At 40.4% G+C, this 20,724-nt stretch overlaps 1 protein-coding gene across 2 annotated transcripts in view; it reads left to right on the top strand.

The window, feature by feature from the left end:
- Positions 1–20,724, top strand: part of DNAJB6 (DnaJ heat shock protein family (Hsp40) member B6) — a 72,257-nt gene that overhangs the window by 30,729 nt on the left and 20,804 nt on the right. For both annotated transcript variants that reach the window (XM_015427872.1, XM_015427871.1), the window contains exons 6-8: positions 1,995–2,126; positions 3,721–3,862; positions 4,402–4,472. In XM_015427872.1, the coding sequence (XP_015283358.1) occupies positions 1,995–2,126; positions 3,721–3,862; positions 4,402–4,472 (345 nt within the window). The remainder of the gene's footprint in view (positions 1–1,994; positions 2,127–3,720; positions 3,863–4,401; positions 4,473–20,724) is intronic.

Below are 20,724 nucleotides of genomic sequence, written 5' to 3'. Positions count from 1 at the left end.
CTAACGGTCTGCCTGTACCACAGTTGTCTTCATGTAAAGTTAAAGGCAGTATTTGTTTTGTTGTGTGCTTTTACACAGTATCTTTCTTCTGAAGACTCATAAATGGGTAAATTATTGCCCACTGGACTCTACAGGAATTTTCATGTCCCATTCCCCACACTGTACCTGTCGTGGTATAGGCAGCTAGGAACCCCTCCCCCCTCCTAGCAGAACAACTTTTTTTGCACAGGAAAAATTTGAGAGCAGAGAAAAGAATTCCAGAACAACCTGGTGGCCATCTGTCCAGGTACACTCAATTATGCATTGCGGAATTTCTGTGGGTTTTTTTTACATTTCAGTGTTAATAGAGATCTTCAGTGTGGAGGGCAGTAGCTGCACTGATAACGAATTAAGAACTCAAATACAACACAAAGCAAAGATGAAATTTAACTGCACAGCTAAAGATCTTCTTCAAGTTATAGAATAGCAGATGCATCTATTTTCTATACAGTTCTTTAGATGCTGAGGTTTTGAGTATTTTGAATGCATTGTGGGTTATGCATGGTGACAGGCCAAATTTTAATGTAAACCACTATCACAAAAGTGAGGCTATAACCCTTAAACAGGGCATGTGAAAGGGATAGAATTGCATGGGAAGAGGTAGAAAAACACTGGCAAATCTTTCCAGGGCTCATTGTTATGGTGATAGCAGAAGGAAATGTGGGGTCCCTGCAGGGTTTAGACTTTAACTTTCCTGTAAACTAGTATAATGTAACCAGAACACAACTGACTTCTGGTTGTTTTCTGTGCTACATTCACAATCTTATAATTGTAGAATTTGACTGATCTTTGTTGTATATAAACATCAAGTAAAAGAACTGGTTATATATAGATGCATGACAGTGACCAGTAGTAGAATATAGCTTGTGTCCATGTGAATGTCCTTCATAGGTTGTGAGTCATTCTCTTAACTAGCAGAAATAAACAGGGCTGTTTACATTAATGTTTTACATGATAAATCTGTTGGATTAACATGTAAACTTGCAAGCCTTTTGTTTTGCTTGGGATGCTTGGAGTGCATCATGCCAAATCTCTGATTGCTCTTAAAGATGTATTAACTGAGTTAAAATGTGCATCCTAGTCCTATCTGTGGGATTTTGATAAGTTGGATTTCTTCCCATTGATTTGTTTTACAGTTTAATACTAGTTGGGGGGTACCTTATTTACTTTTATTATTTGTTTGTATTCATATTCGACTATACAGTTAAGTAGAAGGAATACATTTAATGACTCACCACATGTATGCATTAGCCTAAAATGTACCAGTATGTAGAGGATGCTCTTCTCTTCCCTTTGACGAAGATGGCTTTTAATTTACAAATCTGTTGTAATGCTTGGTGGGTGTGAATCATTGTATCTCTTCTCATTGGTTAGGGGCACGAGCTCCGTATATACCAAGCCAAATAAATACCCTTAACATTTGCTTTTAGTATACATCTGAATTAAGGAAAAACTTAGCTAATGGCATCTGCAACTCTGAACTTTTGAAAAGCTAACTAAATTTGTTATTCTATATCGCTGGAAAACTGTTTTGTTCTCTAGCTATATGTTGAAGCTTTCAGTAATTTATTATGGGAAGCAATTTTTTTTATTTAGACTGCTCAGATGCATTTATATTTGGTTGAAGTTAAGTTTTACAAGCTCAAATTTTGGGGACTAAAGATTTGGATCCATTAACAGGAAAAATTAATGCTAACATTGCTATGATGCATTAACAGTAACATCCTTCTACAAAATCAGATGCTTCTGTTCCTACATCAGGATATCGAAAAGAGGACAAATCTTAATGTGCTGCCAGGCAGAGAACCTTTGCTTTATGGAGTGTGAGAGGCATGGGAAATGTGGTATAAGCACTGACGATTGGAAGTTTGTGAAAATTAAATTATTTCACATTGTGTGTAGCACTGAATTTCCCTTGCTCATTATTTCTACAACCCTTTCATTTTTATTTGTAGAAGACCCTTTTGATGACTTTTTCGGTAACAGACGAGGGACACGTGGAAACAGAAACCGAGGTGGTGGATCCTTCTTCTCTGCCTTTGGTGGATTCCCTGCCTTTGGGAGTGGGTTTCCTTCGTTTGATACAGGTAGGCTGTGCATGAAACAAATTCAGTGTAGTAATTAGAAGTGGAGACCTAATTCCTCACGGAATAAACTCTGAAATACTTAAAGCAAAGTACAATGCTACATAGCTTAAACTGGGCTGTCTTTTGAAGAGACCATGGTATATGTGTAAATGGCCAAAAAGGGCTAGAATGATGGAGCAATACAAGGGAATAGTGGCTTGGATTCAGAATATTGCTTTAGATGTAACCCAAGGCTTGGGTATGCCCCGTGACATTTCTGGCTTCCCCTTTAGCATCTAGTTCTGTTAATATGCTATACATTGGCTGTGGTCACACGGGCAGGAAAATTCGGGGGGGAAGCGTGACTGTTTGCCCCGGGGCAAACTAACGCGTAGTTACTCGATCAGACCTCCCCTGGAGGTTCCGTAGAGGTTCAGTGGGAAGGGAGAGGTGCTGATCACAGGACGATCCTGCGCGCAACAAAGAAGCCCGCGGTGCGGCAAACGGGTGGGTTTTTTTGTCGTGTACACCAAAAATGCGCATGCTCCGTTGGGTGCTTGTGCGCATCCACGGAGACTTGGGGGGAAAAAAACCTTGTTTGCAAGGGGACATGGGCGGACGCCGGATGCCACCGGAAACGCGATCAGACGCCCGCCCTTGCCCCGCAGTTTCCGGAAACTAGTACCTTCGAGGTACTAGTTTTTTGCAGCGCGGTTTCGGCGGGAAGCCTCGGTTGAGCCACGGAAGCGCTACGCTTCCCAGATGTGCCAGTGAGATCGCGCCCGGAAACTCCGCTTGACTTCCGTCTCTCTAGCGTGGCTAATGTTCCGTGTGACCGCAGCCATTGTTTTGGAAATCTCCACAGTTTCAGAAGTGACTTGCAGAGTAGTAGTATGATTGTTTGAATCCCATCTAATGTACTGGAAAAGTAAATTAGGACAGTATGGTGTGACTCAGTTTATTGAATAAAACTGGCCAAACTGGTAAATAGCTTGACTTAATAAACTGCACTCTGTAAAATATTGGTGCTCTTAAATTTAAAACAAAAACTGTTAGCATGAAGGATCCCAGCTTTATCTTGAACTCAGTCCTCAAAAACAAAACCACTACGATCGCACCCAGTGGAACTGGCCGGTATTCAGTATTGCTGGTATTTAAAACAGAGAGCCAGTTTGGTGTAGTGGTTAAGTGCGCGGACTCTAATCTGGGAGAACCGGGTTTGATTCCCCATTCCTCCACTTGCACCTGCTGATGTGACCTTGGGTCAGTCACAAGCTCTGGCACAGCTGTCCTTGAAAAAGGGCAGTTTGTGTCAGAGTTCTCTCAGCCCCACCCACCTCACAGGGTGTCTGTTGTGGGGAGGGGAAGGGAAAGGAGTTTGTAAGCCGCTCTGAGACTTCAAGTGAAGGGCGGGGTATAAATCCAATCTCTTCTTCTTCTTCTTTTTTAACAGCTACCATTATTAGACATGGTTGTACAATTTTCCATTCTCATCCTTGAATTTAGGAAGCTATTGGTCACAGCCCGATTTTCATTTTCTAGAGGAATGTGGTGCATTCTGCCTCTAGCTGTCATTTTGGTCAAGTACATTCTGTCATTTGTATTCCCTTACCAGGTTTTACTTCGTTTGGTTCTTTGGGACATGGGGGCCTTACTTCATTCTCCTCAACATCATTTGGTGGCAGCGGGATGGGTAACTTCAAATCAGTATCGACTTCGACTAAAATAGTGAATGGCAGAAAAATTACTACAAAGAGGTACAGTGACTTCAATGTTTCAGTTTGGTAGTAGTGTAAACACTAGGATGATGTAAACAGTGTTAAAGCTATTAAAATTAGTCATGACTTTCCTTTTCTAAGCTACTTGGGCAAGGTTGCACTGAACGTTTTTCCTAGAAAGCATGGTGGCACTCTGTGTATATTTAGTGGTACAAAAAGCAGTCAATATGCCTGCTAATGTGCCTGGTGGGTGGGGGTGGTGGGAATCTGAATTACTGGGCTTTTAGGCACCTTGTGGATTAGAGATGTAATAATTATGGTTCCCTTGGCTCTTCTGTCTGAAATTGGGATTTGCTTAAAATGGTGGTTTGCTTAAAAAGGATTCAAAAAAGGCTTTGGTAATGTAAACACATACAAATTGTTCCAAGCTTCTGCAGAAAACGAAGCTTCTAAATTTAGCTGCTGCTGTTTGGTGCCTATCAGGTCCTAATCGCTTTACGGACAAGATATTCTTGTTCCACTTGATTTGCTGTTCAGACCACTTCAAAAAGACTATTAAATGGATTTTTGTCCTGCAGAATTGTTGAGAATGGACAAGAGAGAGTAGAAGTTGAAGAAGATGGCCAGTTAAAGTCTTTAACAATAAATGGTAAGGAGCAGCTGCTACGCTTGGATAACAAGTAATTCAACGCACGCATTTAACAGAAATTTTAAGCTGTAACAAGCACCCTTTGAGGATAAACAGGAACATTTTTTTGAAGATTTCAGATGAACTCTTTCATTATACCTGTACTTAATCTAAAGTATTTATAAACAGCTCATCGGAGCTCATGATACTGTCAGACTTTTGCGTTAATTGCTGGGACCACATGAATAGGACCATTTTTTGTCCTTAAAATTGTTGTAAATTTCTGTATGCACTTTGCTTTTTATTAAACATGATTCTAGGTAACAGTGATCCTGCGTTAGTGCTAGGGCAAAATTGTACACTAACACTAGCATGAATCCTGCTTTTTGGTTTTTTGTTTTGATATGTGAGCCATCTAGTAGTTTACATCTGCTGTGAAGTTAACATTTCCAAGGCAAACTTAATTTCAAGCTTTCAGTATTTAGTAGTGAATAATGTTAATATGTTCCTGATGGTGCATTTCTGGTTTAAACGAATTAAGGATGTTTTCTAGTTGTGCATGAATGCTGGCTATAGTAAGTTTTGACATCTAAATGTGTAATGTTAAGCCTAGGCTAACAAGTTAAAACTAGTAAGCTTGGGTATTTTGTCATTTTGCTAAAACATTCAAAATGAATAAATTCTGATATTTGTGGTGCATTCTTTCATGGGTAACATTTGTAGCTTTTTTTGTGCGCCTATAACTTGAATATCCATTCTTTGCTTTCAGCATCCGCTTCCTAAGTTCAGACTTCCTTTTCAAATGTTCCTCTATAAAATTGGATTCCACTTATAAATTGGCCACAGTGTTCGCAGCTAGCATAATGTAATTCTTTTGAATTATGTAAGAATAACATAATTCCGAAATTCTGTGAATGTTCAAAAATGATCTAACTGCAATTTGTAGACCAGAGCTTCCCAAATACAGCTTTCCAATGGGCAATAGTATTGAACATAAATGGGCATTCTATCTATTCTTCTTCCTGAAGAGAGAGACTGCTGCCAAAAAACAAAATAAAGGGCATGTCTTAAATGCTGTGTGTATTTAAAGAAAAAGGTTGCCTTTTCTTGTGAAAGTACCCAGGAAGATCCCATCAGTATATGCTGTGGGACCGGGCATTGGTGAAGGCAATTTCACATTGAGCAGTGAAGCAGTAGATTGCGTTGGGGATTGGGAGAGAAGCTAAGCTGCTAGTTGAGAAGCACTGCTCTAAACCACTGGGGTTGTCACGAGTTGCAGCTGAGCGACTGGCTGCTGTTGCCATAATTTTTAATGTAGAAAGAACCTAATTGTTTTGAATGTATATAATAATGTATAGAAGGCACATTAAGTATCATAGGATCCGATTTTCAACCAGGATCACAACTCTTTTTGCAAAATCTGACCTTTAAAGCAACATGTCTCCATTTAGAAACAGTGTGCATGCTTATACACACACACTTTGTGTATTGATTTCTAAAAAATACGCACATCACTTTGTACACTAAAGAAGCACAAGCAGAGTTCAGAAAGAAAAACACAAGTGTCCTATCTCCTCTTTCTTGCACCCCCTCCCTTTACTGGCTGCTATATGTGGTGTGGGGGAGTGGGACCAAGGGAGAGTTAACAAAAATCCCCCCTTCACCAATAGCAAACAAGGTGTTGGACCCAGGACCTTTCCTAGGATATATTTGCTTTAAAACATTACTCCATTCAAACAAATGTTACTTAAGGCCCTTCATAACCTCCTTAGTGGTTTGTCTCCTTATGAGTATTATCTAGTTTCCCCACCCTACCCAATGATGGTCTTTGTTATAATTAAAGTTTTCTAAATATTTAAACATTGAGAATACAGGTATTTCAGTCAAAGAACATTAAAAGATCAAATGACATTTTCTAACACAGAACTACATCATATTTAAGTTGTTGCTAAGATCTTCACTCATTGGCTTCTGGTCATTTAGATCTGAAATCTATAACCCTTAGTTACTAACTTGGAGTAATGCAAGAAAAACCATGCACATTTTGAGTATATACTAGTTATGAGATTTGATGTGAGTGGGCAACACCTCAGTTCTTAGTTGTATTAACTAGTCCAATTGGTTCTCTTTAAACCTTGTTTCTTTAAAGGGGAAAACCTTGTTTACTAATGTTCGGAAATCTGCCTATTATGTATTCAAAATTCCCACATACTGAAAGGTCCCAGTGCCACAACAACATACAAAAAATTAGGATGAACCACATTGGGCTTTGCTTCTCACTAGCTGTTTATATTTCTGGTTCCTGTTTGGCCTGCTGCATTCATCTGAGTTGCTAGTTTGGGCTGCTGGCTTTATGAACTACTTCCCTCACATCTGTGGTTATTGAGAGACTTCAACTGTATGAACTGTGGTCCATTGCACAGATACAGAAAACTGACTTAACCTCAGGTTACTTGGGCCTAAAGCATCAGTTTTAAAACTGGGGCCAAAAGTCAAGCTGCAGAATATCTGCATTTGTCATCCCCATTGCACTCTTTGTTTGAGATCCTGTATTTTTTTTTCTATACATGCCAATGGAATTTGACTTTGGCCATTTGAAAAAAATGATGACAGTCGTGGAAACCAGTGATTGACCACAGTTGCCCCTGTTCCCCATTGTTCAAATGGGGAGGGAAGTGTGGCCCTCTTAACAGCGGTGCAGCTTCTTGCTGTGGCTGCCATCTGTTACTACTTCCACTTTGCTGCTTGCTTCCTGTTTCCTACACCTTTCATTCCATCTGCCCTGACTTCCTGCTTCAGGTCTTGGTCACATAAAAAAACCTTGTTAGCTATACTGGAGAAACCTTGGGGTAGTACTTATTCATGAGTGAGGAAAAACTAGCTTAAGAATAGAAAAATGATCTCCAGGTGAAAATACCCAAACAGTACAGGCAAAATAAATTTGTAGGGTTGGTTACATGCTCTTGACAGACATGTGGGTCAGTTCTGAATTAGTAAGTTCTGCTTCTAATTATTCCTCCAGAGTGGTTGTGCATTTTGTCACTTGTGTCAACTGGCTAGTATGAACAGTAGTTGCTGTGTCTTTGACACCCAGGCAAAATCTTGTTGGGAAATGGTTGTGTCCTATAACTTTATATAGTGCTATTGGTGGCTGAAATGTATTTTCTGTACAAATTTGGGTAAGTCTTCAAGATTCTTAAAATGGTCAGAGTTCTTACAAGGGTTAAAGTTTTATTCAGGTATAGGTGTTGCGGTGGTTACAATTGTCTCCTTGATTAGAATGTGAGATATTTTATATTTCATTGGCTTGAAATCTGGTTCAGCTACTGTAGCATTCAACTCTGATTTCTTGAAGTCATGAATAAAATGCAGCTTTATCTTAAGTGCAATGAATTAACTTGTCTTCTGTCTAGTCACTAGATTGAATGCTGTCATTGTACCTTGGGATTGATTTCCAGCAAGGTATTGATAAAACTGTCCCTATTTCTAAGTTATGTTTTGTAAAGGAAGAGTACCTCAACCATTTTGTAAGTGTCACAATTCTGAGACTTTTAATTTTGAAAGTTTAGCACTCGTCATTCTCATGCTTGAACTTTCGCTGTTGCCTGTCTTCCTGGCTGAATATGTTGGTTTGTGTGCAAGTGGCATTTGTCTAAGTGTTGTGCATTACTGTGTTACGGTGTGTTTGCAGTATTCCTTTTTCACCAACAGTATTTACAGGTTCGACTTCAGCTCAGAATCTTAAATGTAAAATATGTGTGTTTGAATTGTAATGAAATGAGTCACTTAACCTCAGTTTCTTCATCTGTGAAGTACACGCTGTATCTTGTAGCTATAAGCATTTGAGAGAATTTGCAGATATACTAAAAAAAAAACACAGTGAGTTGGTAGTCTGTAGTTCACAACCTGTAGTCTCATTATGATGTGGCATAAATTGGAGGTAAAATGCCAGATACTTAGAGCTGGTTGCTCTGTCAGAGCTTTTCTAATACGTGTGCAAGGCTTTGTGTACACCTCATTAAAAGAAAAGACAATTTTTGTCATTGTGAATTCTGTAAGCATTTATACCAGTTAAGTGCATTTATATATTTCGTTTAAGTTTATCTTTGTAAGTAATAGGGACAAAGTTATGAAGGGCATGGATAGCTCTGCCCCTAATTAGTGAAAATTCTACACCACATATTTCCTACCCACTCTCCAGAAAGTTCTCAAGATGCCCAATTCTAAGCCTTAGACTAAAATGTTAAGCTTGATATGTTCTTGCATAGAATAAATGACTCTGCAGACTAAGTTCAGAGATAGAACTTGTGTGAGTCTATCTTTGGATTCTTGAACCGAGTCTGAGTGGGTTCAGGTTGTCTGTTGACAATTCACACATCATGATGATCTCCTCACAGGTAATCCTTTTATCCGTTGAGTGCTAGTGCTTTTAAGCAATTAAAAGATTATCAAGATGTAATCTAATTATTTTTTGGTATTTGGGAATTCCAGACATGGGCCAAGATTCCTAGGGTTGCTTAGGCCCATTGAATGGGCTTCTGCTGGCTCAGTGGGATTTCTGAATTTTTCTTTGAATAGCTGACTCCTGTGTCATAATCATGATCTCCTTTTGAAGCTTCCTGCAGTTGAGATTCTGGCACAGGAGCAAATATGCCAGTGCCACCTTAAGCAGAGTTGCACCCTTTAAATCCATTGACTTCAGTGGTATTACAAGGGTGTAACTCCACTTGGGACTGCAATGTGAAGCTCCTTTAGGTTTACAGTCTCCTGGGTTTTGGCCTGGTCTTCTGAATCCACCTTTTGAAATGGGTGTAGATAAGAACACCATTATAGATTATTTCACTTCCAGCATATAAAGTTTATAGAAAATGCGGTGTTCAAGAAACCATTTAGACTCTGACAAAAGCTGTTTGTGCAAATAAGTAGACAAAGCTTCCTAGGCCAGTAACATTTTCACTACATTGTCTCATACTCGTGTTAGATATTTGTGGTGCATTTGGGGTATGGGGGTGGCACAGATGTTTTCTATATACAGAATCTTTCATGCCTGAGTAGTTTGTGACATAGAAGTGGCTATTCTTAAGTTTAGTATCACTTTCTGTGTTGGATCTCTTTCCTGAATTTGTCTAGCTCCAGTTTCTGGGGGGGGGGGGGGTTTCTATCTGAATTCTAGTTGAAGGGCCTGTATTCCACCCAAATTGTCATATTCTATATTAGCTATCATGGGTATTTATATATATTTAAATATATTTGCTAGTGGCTACAGATTGGGGGTGGTTAGTTTCTTCAGCAATCTCAAGTCCACCATGACAAATGCTAGAAAGTTGCTTGTATTAAACTCAGAGGTGGTAGTCTTAACTAACACCGATATCCCACTAGCTGCTGCTCCGTCCTTGTTCTTCCTTCCCCCCTGATTCTGCGTGTCAATTCCCCACCACTTGCTGTGTGGCCACATTTTGCCCTTCAGCTTCACCCGATTTTCCCCACGTCTTCTCAATCCTTTTTTTGAGGATCAAGAAGACACAAGGAAAATCGGGTGAAGCTGCGGGGCAAAATGCGGCTGCGCAGCAAGTGGTAGGAAATTGAGACATAGAATCAGGGGGGAAGGAAGAGCGAGGACGGAGCAGCGGCTATTGGGAGATCGGTCTCAGTAAGCTGCCATCAAGAGCAGCTTGTTGAACAAATTAGTAAGGACTTGAGAGAGTTGACCTAATTTCTCTGTAGTAATTCACATCTTGGTTTCCTGGAGAAACTTCATTTCAAGTCTTGCTTTAAGTAACCATTATCATTCCCCGTACTGTAAGGGCTCAGTCATCTAAGCTTCTGTGAATGAGCAGGATGGCATTTTCATCGTCTTCTCTACGCTGTTTTGTTAAATATGAGGTATCCCTGACATGGGATCTCACATCATTAGTTGGAAGTTGTATTTGACCCTACCAGACTGAGTTTTCTTCACTGTTTGTATTCAAGAGCTTGCCATCTTCTTCAGTTGGGTTTTCATCAATTAGTTGTTTGGGTTGGGGGTGGAGACTAGATTGCAATTTAAGACAGAGTACAAGGAAGGACTCCTGAAACCTCTTCGATATACAAAATATGATTTGAGGTTTTAGAGGGCAGACTGCATATTTCCTAGCTTCTTAGGAGCCTCACTTTTGACCTTGAGTTTGTATGAATGTTTCCATTTGCAAAGAAATTTTGGTCATGAAGGTCAGTCAGGACTGATCACAGAGGTGTGTGCTGGAATGTTAACTGTGGCCATATGAGACTGGCTGTGGTTACAGTCATACTTACACAACTGCCTGGTTTCTTGATACCTTGCTAAAAGAATGGGGTACCACATGTGAACAAGAGGGTGGCACCGTTTTGGAGTTCAGATTAAGCTTGTGGTATACTTGTTCGAAAAGTAGTTCTCTTTTATAAGTGCTAAACCACGAGAGGCCTTGAATGAAACACTTGCCAGAAATGATAATTATAGGCCGAAATAATTACAAACATAAACCCATAAAACTTGCACTTTCCCCCAGAATGGTCTCTACTGGCACTATAATTGCCCTACATTTTTTCTCCCTGCTCCATCAAACAATGGTGTCTTCTGAAGAGCACTGAGTTTGGGTCCACATGGCCTAAAAGCTGGCTTTTTGAGCAATAAGAACTCACAGTAGTGTACAGTAATCACTCAGGTGTAGAACCCGTAAAACGGCATGCTTTGAGACTTGACTTGTGTTCGGCTTTCTTTCCAACCTTCTATCATTTGAGTTATTTTTCACAATTGTGTTTCCAAACAAAAACTTGCAACCTTTGGCCAAATGTTTTTGCAAAGTGCTGAGATGTGCACTGCGGACATGGGTTAAAACTGTTGATTTAGTTGTGGAGATTCTTCTTCCATTTAAGTCACCTTGTCCTTAAGACAAAAATAAGGGTGCTAATGTGCCTCTTGACTCATAGCTATTCTACTTGAGACTTTAAAAGGCAGCTGACTATGCTTTGCTTTGTGTGTCCTCCCTGGAAAGTTTACATTTGATTGGGTCCATGGCAACAGTATTTTTTCTTTCATAAATCACTGCACTTGAATGCATAAATACTCTGTCCCAAGCAACGTATCTTCTCTTGTGCGAGTCTCTCAAAAGTACTGTTTTGCATTAGATTTCCGACATGAACACAAACCAAATAGTCTGCATTTGTCACGTAATTGGGTCCTGGACAACAGACAAAATTCATGGTTGGGTGTGGTGGTGAAAATTCCCTAAATTGCCCTTGTCTTGTGCATCAAGTTTGGGCCTGTTGATGACAAGTAGCCATGATAAGACTTTAAAATAACAGCATATTATGGGTCAGTATTTGGTAGCTAGACAGCCCAATGAGCCAGAGCACAGCCTGGGGCGTGGTACCATGTACACACTCACTTCTTGCAGTTGCCTGCACAGCTTGCTGAAGGTGACAGGACAAGGGAAAAGGAGAGAGAATGCAAAATGTTCGGGTATTTGTGACTTTTCCCCTTCTATGTGTGAGGACTTGGGCTTGAGGATGTTTCTCAGTTCATTGGTGGACTTTCATGTTCTCTATGTTCAGAGAACATCCGTTCTGAACTATCTTTTGCTTGAGGAAAGAGCCAAGAGCTGGTGCCTCACTAATTAATATTCTGACTGGGGTGTCTCTCTTTATTCTGAGCTACAAAACTATGCACTTTTAAAACACTTGGGCAGCTGTGTAAACTAACTAACTCTCCCTAGTCCCTATGAATTAATTTACGTAATTGTGCCTAAACATGAATATTGACTTGGAACTGTGGAAGGCATAGCATGGTGGGGCCATTTTTGGTGATCTTCCCTCCTGCTGCAGATCCCCGTACAGTTTGTGGGGTCTAGTAACTTCTCAGAGCACAATTTGGAATTGGGGAGCACAGTAGGCTTGAACAGGAAAAGGGATGGTGGAAAAGTTTTATCTAATACAGCAGCTGTCTAGAATGCTACCTCATATCTTGACTGGATAATAAAACGGACTTCTCCAATATTGACAGATGAATGGACTTAGAGGTCCAGATTGGCTGAAGCAAATGGGATGCAAGGCTTCTCCTGTATTCAATTATTTTGTGGTATTGAGGAACTCTCGGTCTTCCCCTTGGCCATTCACCCGTGGGATTTCTCAGATTTTTCTATGGTCTTTTTTTGATGTTCACCATCCCCATTGAAAATGTATAGGGATGCTGTGTTTCTGGACTGGTCTTCACAATATGTTGACAATATTGAACTAAGTCTTCATCCTCTCCATTTTTGAAGAGGCAGTCAGTGTGTTTTACTGGTGTATGAAAGGCTGGTTGATACTGAAGCTTAATCTAGATAAAATGGAAATACTGTGAGTAGCCAATTCCAATCCAATTCCAGAATAGATATATAGTCCGTTCTAGGTGAGTTTGTACTCTACAAAGAGTGGTTTCATAGTGTTGGAGTGCTTCTATATTTGTTAGTGTCACTGAATGACCAGGTGCCCAAGGGTAACAAGGAGCATTTGTGTTATCCTTGGTTTTTACTCTGTGTTAATCTGTGTGCCTAAAGATTTTATGTAATTGTGTTTTGTGTGTGAACTTTGTAATCTTTCACTTTCCAAGTACACTAAGATTCATTTCCTTGTGGTAGCACGGTTGAACTGCTCCTCTTGGGTTTGGCTGCCTCTGTGTTGCGAAATAATGGACATAGGAGTATTTGTTGCTACTTGGAAACTTCTGATTTGGAATCTGCCTTAGGAGTTCCAGATCTTGTGTGTTTCCTTGTCAGTGAGATCTTTTAAAGGGCACATTCACCTTTTGATGTCATGAATAGGTTTTTGTAGTTCCCCACTCATTCAGTCCCAAAGTACTGTTCCTGCTCAGTTCCTTCTAATTATAGCTTGAAATCTGTTTGTGCTACAGGCATCTGCTTATAGCTGGTGGTTGAGCAAGTCCTGTGTTAAATGTAAAAGCTGTTTGTGTGTTCAGTATTCTTACTCACTTGACCACAGTAATATTGAAAGTTATATTGCAGATCTGTTAACAAAGGTGGTAGTTGGCTTGTTATCAGATAAGATTGTGTATATCAGGGGTGTCAAACATGCAGCCCGGGGGCTGGATCAGGCCACCAGAGGGCTTCCATCAGGCCTGCAGTGGAACTGGCCATCTCCTGCTTCCAATTCTGCCACTGCTGCTGCTGCATCATAGCTTGCTTCGCCAGACTCTCTTAATCATTTAAGCCATTTCATGTTTTAACCTGGGTCCTAGACGCAGAACTCTGTGCATGAGATTTCTGTGGTGAATGTCAATGAATCAAAAGTAGGTTTGCAGCTTACAGAGGTAATGTTTTAAGCATGTTTTTATTTTAAGTTTTAAAAACTGTGTTTGTGTCCTTTATAAAGTTCTTATCTCTGCTACCTGGCATTACATTTTATGACGCACATGGCCCAGCCCAAAAAAGTCTCATTTATGTCAGATCTGGCCCTCATAATAAATGAGTTCGACACCACTGGTGTATATGCTTCTGAACATTCCAGATACCACACTACTTCAGAGGGAAACAACATATTGAAAACCAATTTGGGGATGGGTAGAAGCCATTAAAGCCTCCCTCCCAACCTAGGGTAAAGTTTTAAGAAAGAGGGAGGGCAGCACATTTTCCAGTGTATTTAAGGAACTAGTTGTGGGAGGAAGTAGAAGGTTGATTCATCTAGAGTAAAGGTACCCCGTTGATTAAGCATCTTTAGCAGTGAACAGTAGATAGAGGAGGAAAAGCTGAGTCAGCTTCCCTGAACTCCTTTCTTCCTCTGTCCCTGAAATCTGAGGCATTTAATTTTTTTATACACATTTAGTTTGTATATAATTTTACTTGTGTGTGTATTGTTGCATGCTGCTTCTTGGCTAAGGATGGCCTGTGTTGCCTAAGCAAAGCACATCAGGTGTAAGATTTCCACCAGTGTAAGAGGCTATTATGCTGACCGAGCAGCTTCTTGCATTGATGGACTTTATGTTGCCTTCTAGCTGAGCAGAGTGATAGTATATCACCCATACATTTTCTATAATAGCTTTTATTGCATGGCCAAAAGAGAAGCCAAAATAAAGGGATAAAAGTACTGTGATAACTCTTACCAATATGCAGGATGCACAGTTTTATGCCTTTGCACATCACTTTGAATACCTTTTGTACATTGTGTAATGGAGAGTTACCGTATACAGGTAACTCTTTTCCATGCTTATTGCTATTTTTCCTGAGCTTGCAGGATGTTTAAGGGTGCTTTAAAGGGTCAGCACATGATCTACAGCAGATAACACAAGCTAAAACTTGATGGCTTTTGTGGCATCCTCTTATTAGGGAGGTCTGGTTTTCCCTTTAAATGTGCTCTTTGCTTTTGTAAACGGGGTAGTTTCTGCTGCCACCAGGAATTTAAGGGTTTCCAAACCTTCTCTCTGTTTCTTTTGCTGGTAAGGTGACGTAGAGTCGGGGCTTTTCAGGGATCTATGTGGTCCTGAGGAAAGATAGAACTAAATTCGGGGATAAACTTGAACAAAAGATGATTTATTGAAGTAAGAACAAAATATGAGGTTGGTTATTCTGTAACTATCTTGGATAAAGGGACTTGAAAATATGTCTTATCAAATGTATCACACACACTGTCTTGTTTTTCCTTTACTTTTTGTTTGTTTTGACATTCAGTTCCAACTCTTTCCTATAGTCAGCCACACAGGCTAAGGACATATATACTGCACTCTTTAGGATCTCACCCAGAACTAACTGAACTCTCACTGACTTAACTCTTTAACTGAACAATTCCAACTGATTTCTGTCTCTCATAACTGACACACCCACACAGATTCACTTCAAAAAAACCCCCATACTCTATCATCCACCAATCACAGCACATTTGTCTCTCTCAATCACTCTAGTCTACTAACCATGCACTCCAACCAAGCATTTAAAGGCACACACTCATAAAACAAGGAATCATTACAGCTTTGTTAGCAGACAAGTTAAAATAGCTCTTTTTATGACTAGAAGGCAATGCAGTCGGTACATTTTCTGCCAGATCAAGGACTTTGTTGTCACTGTAGAAATACTTTTGCTTTTGTTCAATTATGAGAATTCCTTGAAGATTTTTAACTGGGGGTGGGGCAGAGAAAGGCTTTAAGTAAACCGTTCCCTCTCCTGCAGTACTTTTGGGCAAGTGCCGGAACCAGGTGGTGTTTCTTTGCCACACACACAGCTTCTTGGGTGAGAACCTGTGACAAGCATCATTATTCACAACTCAAGACAGAATCTGTTCAGGGCAATAACATTGAATGTAAAGGCGATTAAGCTCATTCTCCGGTTCAGGTGGGGAGATCTTTACAAAAGTGCAAATAACTAGGACTCCAGAGAAGCATTTCCATTAGGCTTTTTTTTTTAAGTTGCCAGGTTAAACAAAGCCTGATCAAGTCAGAGGCAAAGTACTGTATAGCTTGCTCTTCTGGTTGAAACAGATCTTTGATAAATGTCCCAGAGTTTTCTTACAAGCTCTTGATGTCTTGTTTCTTTTTCTTCCATTTTCCTCATAGGACAGATGATGTATCATGGCTGCTTTGCCAGCCGTCTTTCAGCAGGAGGATGTTTGCAAAATGTTCAGTGTACAAACTGAAATACCACAATTGATACCAGTCAGTGATTAATAGCAATAGATAAAACTGAGGGAGTATTTCTAATGAAATTAAGGGTGTTACAGTGTCCTAAGAAAGTTTCTGTAAATATTCCATACATGGTCTATTATCCATTTATTGCTGCTGCTGTTAGCATTGTTCTGTGTATGAAAAAATGAACTTGAGATGGATCCATGCATGGTTCTCCTGGTTTACCTCCAAGCATGGAAAATGGCAGGTGAAGGAGAGCATCTTGAGTAATTTCATCAGTGTGCTGAAAGTCTCCTTAATGCTTTTATATTTGTGCCCACCTTAGGCATAAATGGTTGGAGAACATGTTTGCGAGAACAAAGTTGCCTTGGGTTAGTCTGCCTACTTCCACAGATTTCCAGTGCTTGCATTGTTATGGGTTTCTTTTTCTGTGTTGCATGCTGTCGGTTGTGGAGTTTTTATATTTACTGTAATATTTACCCTCAAGGGTGAAAACTGCTTTGAGAGAACTTCTGGGAAGGTCTTATTACCAGCATGTGATTAGATGCAAAGTTTATCTTGCTGGAGCATTTGTTATTCTTTCACTCTAATTATGGGGAAATCTGCACCCTGTTGAAACTTTTTCAAATATTCCACTCCTTCAAGGAACTGAACTGCAAAGATATAATCAAGAATGCATCATGGATGTGCATAAGTTCTGGTACATAATGTGCATGCAAGATTAAGTTTTAAAACTAAATCAAACTTGGCTGCTTCAGCTTCTTTGCAAAATAACTGTACCTATTGCATTGTGATGTTTAAGCCTCCTTCTGTGGTATACAAACATGTCAGTGTGACTGTTCCTCACACTATATGGTGTGATCAATATACCATGGTTGTGTGTGTGAAGGGCATGTGGTATTGATTCTTCCCAATACAACGCTGGTCTAGTTTATGAAAAGAGGATGACATTAATAAGAGAGAGCTACAGAGCAGATCAACCATCCATTTCTAACATGATCAAGTTGTTCAGAAGGGAAATCACCCTTCAAAGGCTCCCATGGCACTGGGGCCTCTGTTTGCCTAAAGAAGTTGTCTGTGCCACCACCAGAAAACTTGAACGAAGTAGTGTTTAAAATACCAAGGACAAGTATTTCTGTAATTTACTTGTTTTGCCTAATCTTAACTTGGGGAATATTCTAGAATCCTAAATCTAGACCATCTAGTGTAATATTTGAGTCCAGTGTCACCTTTAAGACCAACGAAGTTTAATTCTGGGTATAAGCTTTCGTGTGTGTGTGCATGCTTCTTCAGATATCTGAAGAAGTGTGCATGCACACGAAAGTTTACACATAGAATTAAACTTTGTTGATCTTAAAGGTGCCGCCGGACTCAAGCTTTGTGCCTGTTGCTTTAGACCAACACGTCTACCCACCTGAAGATATATTTAAACGTAACTGGAAGATTGCCTGCTTCAGGGCTGTTTTGCAGAGTGCATTCCTTCTTACACTGATACAATCCATGTAGAAAAACTCACATGTCCAGTCTGTGTTCTTAAAACAAGAAAAGAAAACTGATTCAGGCATTTCAGTAAAAGCATTTTCTTACATAGACACGCTTTCGATTTGGCAAGTTTAATATTCTCCATTATGGTTGGCCATTTTAGTTGTTCTCCTCCATGCCCATTTTTGCCCAACCCAAAAGATAAGTATGTATTGACTGTGTGAACATAAAGCATTCTAAGAGATGAAGGAATCAGAAGTGAAAGTATAATTATTGATGGCTAACTTCTACCTTTTAGTGGAACCCAAGCAACATGCAGAAGATTTCACTTGTGCTTCAGTTGGTAACCATTCAGGGGTGACTTCTGGTGAAAATTGAGTCCATGGTGGCATACTAACCTAAACATGGATTGCCCAGCATTCCATGTCAGCATTGAATCCTGTAGCCTTTAGCCATTTGGTAATGCTTCTAAAGCAAGTTGGGTGGGTTCTATTCCCATGTATCTCCAGAGATTTTTCTATTACAGCAACGAGTCAGTTCACTGCAGTGCTTTCCCCAACTCCCCACCCTACCCCTGCATTTCATCCCTTCATTGTTCCTGAAGGAAGCAATACCCTTAGTGAAGAATGGAGACATTTCACTACTAATGATCTGTAGCTTGTGTCAACCGGAGCTTGTTTAGAAATTTGAGGACCCCTTGGTTTCTTCTAAAGGAACTTGGAAGCTTTCTTGAGCTATACAGTTGTTGTGTTACAATGGGAGTTATGCGCTTGACTTCAAACAGAGGTAATTCTGGAACTTGTATGAGCTTTAGAGCTATTAATTCCTGATAGCAAACTTTGCAGTTAGCTGAGTAAACTGTAAACAACATGTTCAGGCATACTGTCTTGGCAGCAAGTCAGTCATTTGCTTGTCAAGTCAAGTGTCATAAAACAACCCCTCATCTGATTGTTTATATAAAGGTAGACTTACTATTGATACGTACCACTCATACAGACTACTCTGTGTTCAAAGCATTTCTCAACCTTTTTTAGTTCTGACAACTTTAACGTCAGCTAGGTCAGTAGGGTTACCCATACACTGTAGTTAAGAGCTAAGGTTGAAAATATATTTAGTTTGTTTAATGGTGCAGTGAGATTTGAATATTTGTTTGTGGTTCCTGCTCTTAGCCACCACAATTCCTTGAGGGAGGATTTGCAGAACTGAAAGCTCAACCTGATCCTGTGCTTTAAATTTGCCACCAGTCTGTGCCCACACAAGCCACTGGCATCCAGTCCTTTTATTTGTATTCCTTTTGCACAGACTGGGCAGCTATTCCTTCTGGTTGAGTAACCTAAGAAGCCACAGTCACTTGACTCTGGAGGGAGATGTCCTGTGTCCAAGACATCTTTCCCATGTCTTGCCGTGGGGGCTGCTGTGTCAAGGACTTGGGTGGTTTGCCAGGGATGTACGAGTGTTTAGTTTTGAGGTTGTTAACAGAGTTCACACTCCCCCCCCCCCTCAGTGAAATTCAGTTCATTAGAGGCTGGTATCTCCTAGTAACACTCCCATGCCTTTTCCATGCTGTGGGCCATCTCTGACCACTACAGTGTCATTTAAGGCCCTTTTCCCAGATCTGTTACACCTACAGGCTTGCACTATGTAATTGGGTTGCCTAACTTTCGTCCGCTGGTATTTCAGCTGCACCATTGTAAAGCAGCGACAAGTACCTTTGCATCAGTGCAAGGCCATATCGTCTGCATCTGCACCAGCTCAGCTAGAGCTTTGCATCTGGTGGGATTAGGCCCGAGACTTCTAGCATTACTATCATTACTACAATTATAACTTTGTGCTACTTTGGTTTGTTCAGCATGAGAGAAGAACACACTGAAATGAAACCCACTGCGTTCAGGGTTATGCATCAGTGCCCATGTTGGTTCTACTGAACTTTTGTTTGGCAGACTGTTAAGCATTCTTGAATTGTTAGTTAGCTCTGTTTCAAAATCGTTTGAGGCCCAGGCTTGCCAGATCAAATCTTCCAAAAATAGACGCCTGTTACACAGAGTGCTATAAAATCTATCAAAAGAACCCAGCTCTGTAGAGCTGTCTTAAAAGAAAAGAAAAGAAAAGTCAGCGTACTAATTAGGACTATAAAGCCTTTCTGTTTTCTCCCTTTTAAATAATACAATTAATAATACCATTATTACAGTATTATGGCTATACTTTAAACAATTTCAAAAGAGGTCTTTCAACCCATATTTGTCAGATGATGCCACAGAAGGGGAATTTCTCAGTTCTGCCCGCTATTGCTCGAGGTTGTAGGCATACACTGAATTTGCATGCATAGATTGGAAGCCTTTGACAAACGAGTACAGTTACTGGTGTTTCTCAAGGCAAAAGGGAATAAATCTCTCTTGCACCAGTCACGTAGCTCTGTGAGCGATTCAGCCATTACTTCCTGTCTTCATCTGCCATGCTGCAACCCCGTTCCCAGCTGCCTACAGTGCCCATTTTTCTGTTCTTCTCTGATCTCTCTTGCTGTTAGTTTCTTGCTTCCTTCTTGCGCTTCCTGCCCCACCAGAGCTGTACCATTTCCCCCCTCATTCTTGGTCTGTGCAAAGGATAGACTGGTTATCTTCTCAAAATCTTTCTTGATCTTATATTTAGCATCTGTATAACTTTATCCTGTCCTTCTGCTAAGAATCGTAGTGCAGTGTACTGTCTCTCCCTTCCCTTTTGTCCTCGCTGTGTACCTGTGAAATAGGTTCGGCTGAGCAGGTGAGTGACCTGGGGACACAGAAAGCTTGATGACTGAGGACTGGAAACCAGGTCTCCCAAGTCCTGGTCTTGACACTCTTAACTGCTACACCACGCTTTCCTTGAGTGTGTCACATTAATAGGAGCTGCATATGAGAGCATATTTGCTACAATGGATATTGTGTAGATAGGATTGGGGAGCCCGTGTTCAAATCCCTGCTCTGCCCTGAAGCTTACTGGGTGACCTTGGACCCCTTGCTGTTAACTCCCTGCCTGACCTGGTTATACTAACAAAATGGGATGTGGGAGAGAAGGCTTCTTTATTGCACTGGATTCCTTGGGGATAATCTAATGAAATTGCCTTGAAAACAAATGTAATCTTTGTCTCTAATTTCATGGAGGTGTCCTGCTGAACATCTGCAGTAAGCAGGG

The sequence above is a fragment of the Gekko japonicus genome, unplaced genomic scaffold (genome assembly GCF_001447785.1).
Source record: "Gekko japonicus isolate JY-2015 unplaced genomic scaffold, Gekko_japonicus_V1.1 scaffold735, whole genome shotgun sequence".
In the NCBI taxonomy this organism is placed as follows: Eukaryota; Metazoa; Chordata; class Lepidosauria; order Squamata; family Gekkonidae; genus Gekko; species Gekko japonicus.
Note: the sequence above shows the minus strand (reverse complement) of the source record. Positions and strands in the feature narration are given on the sequence as shown.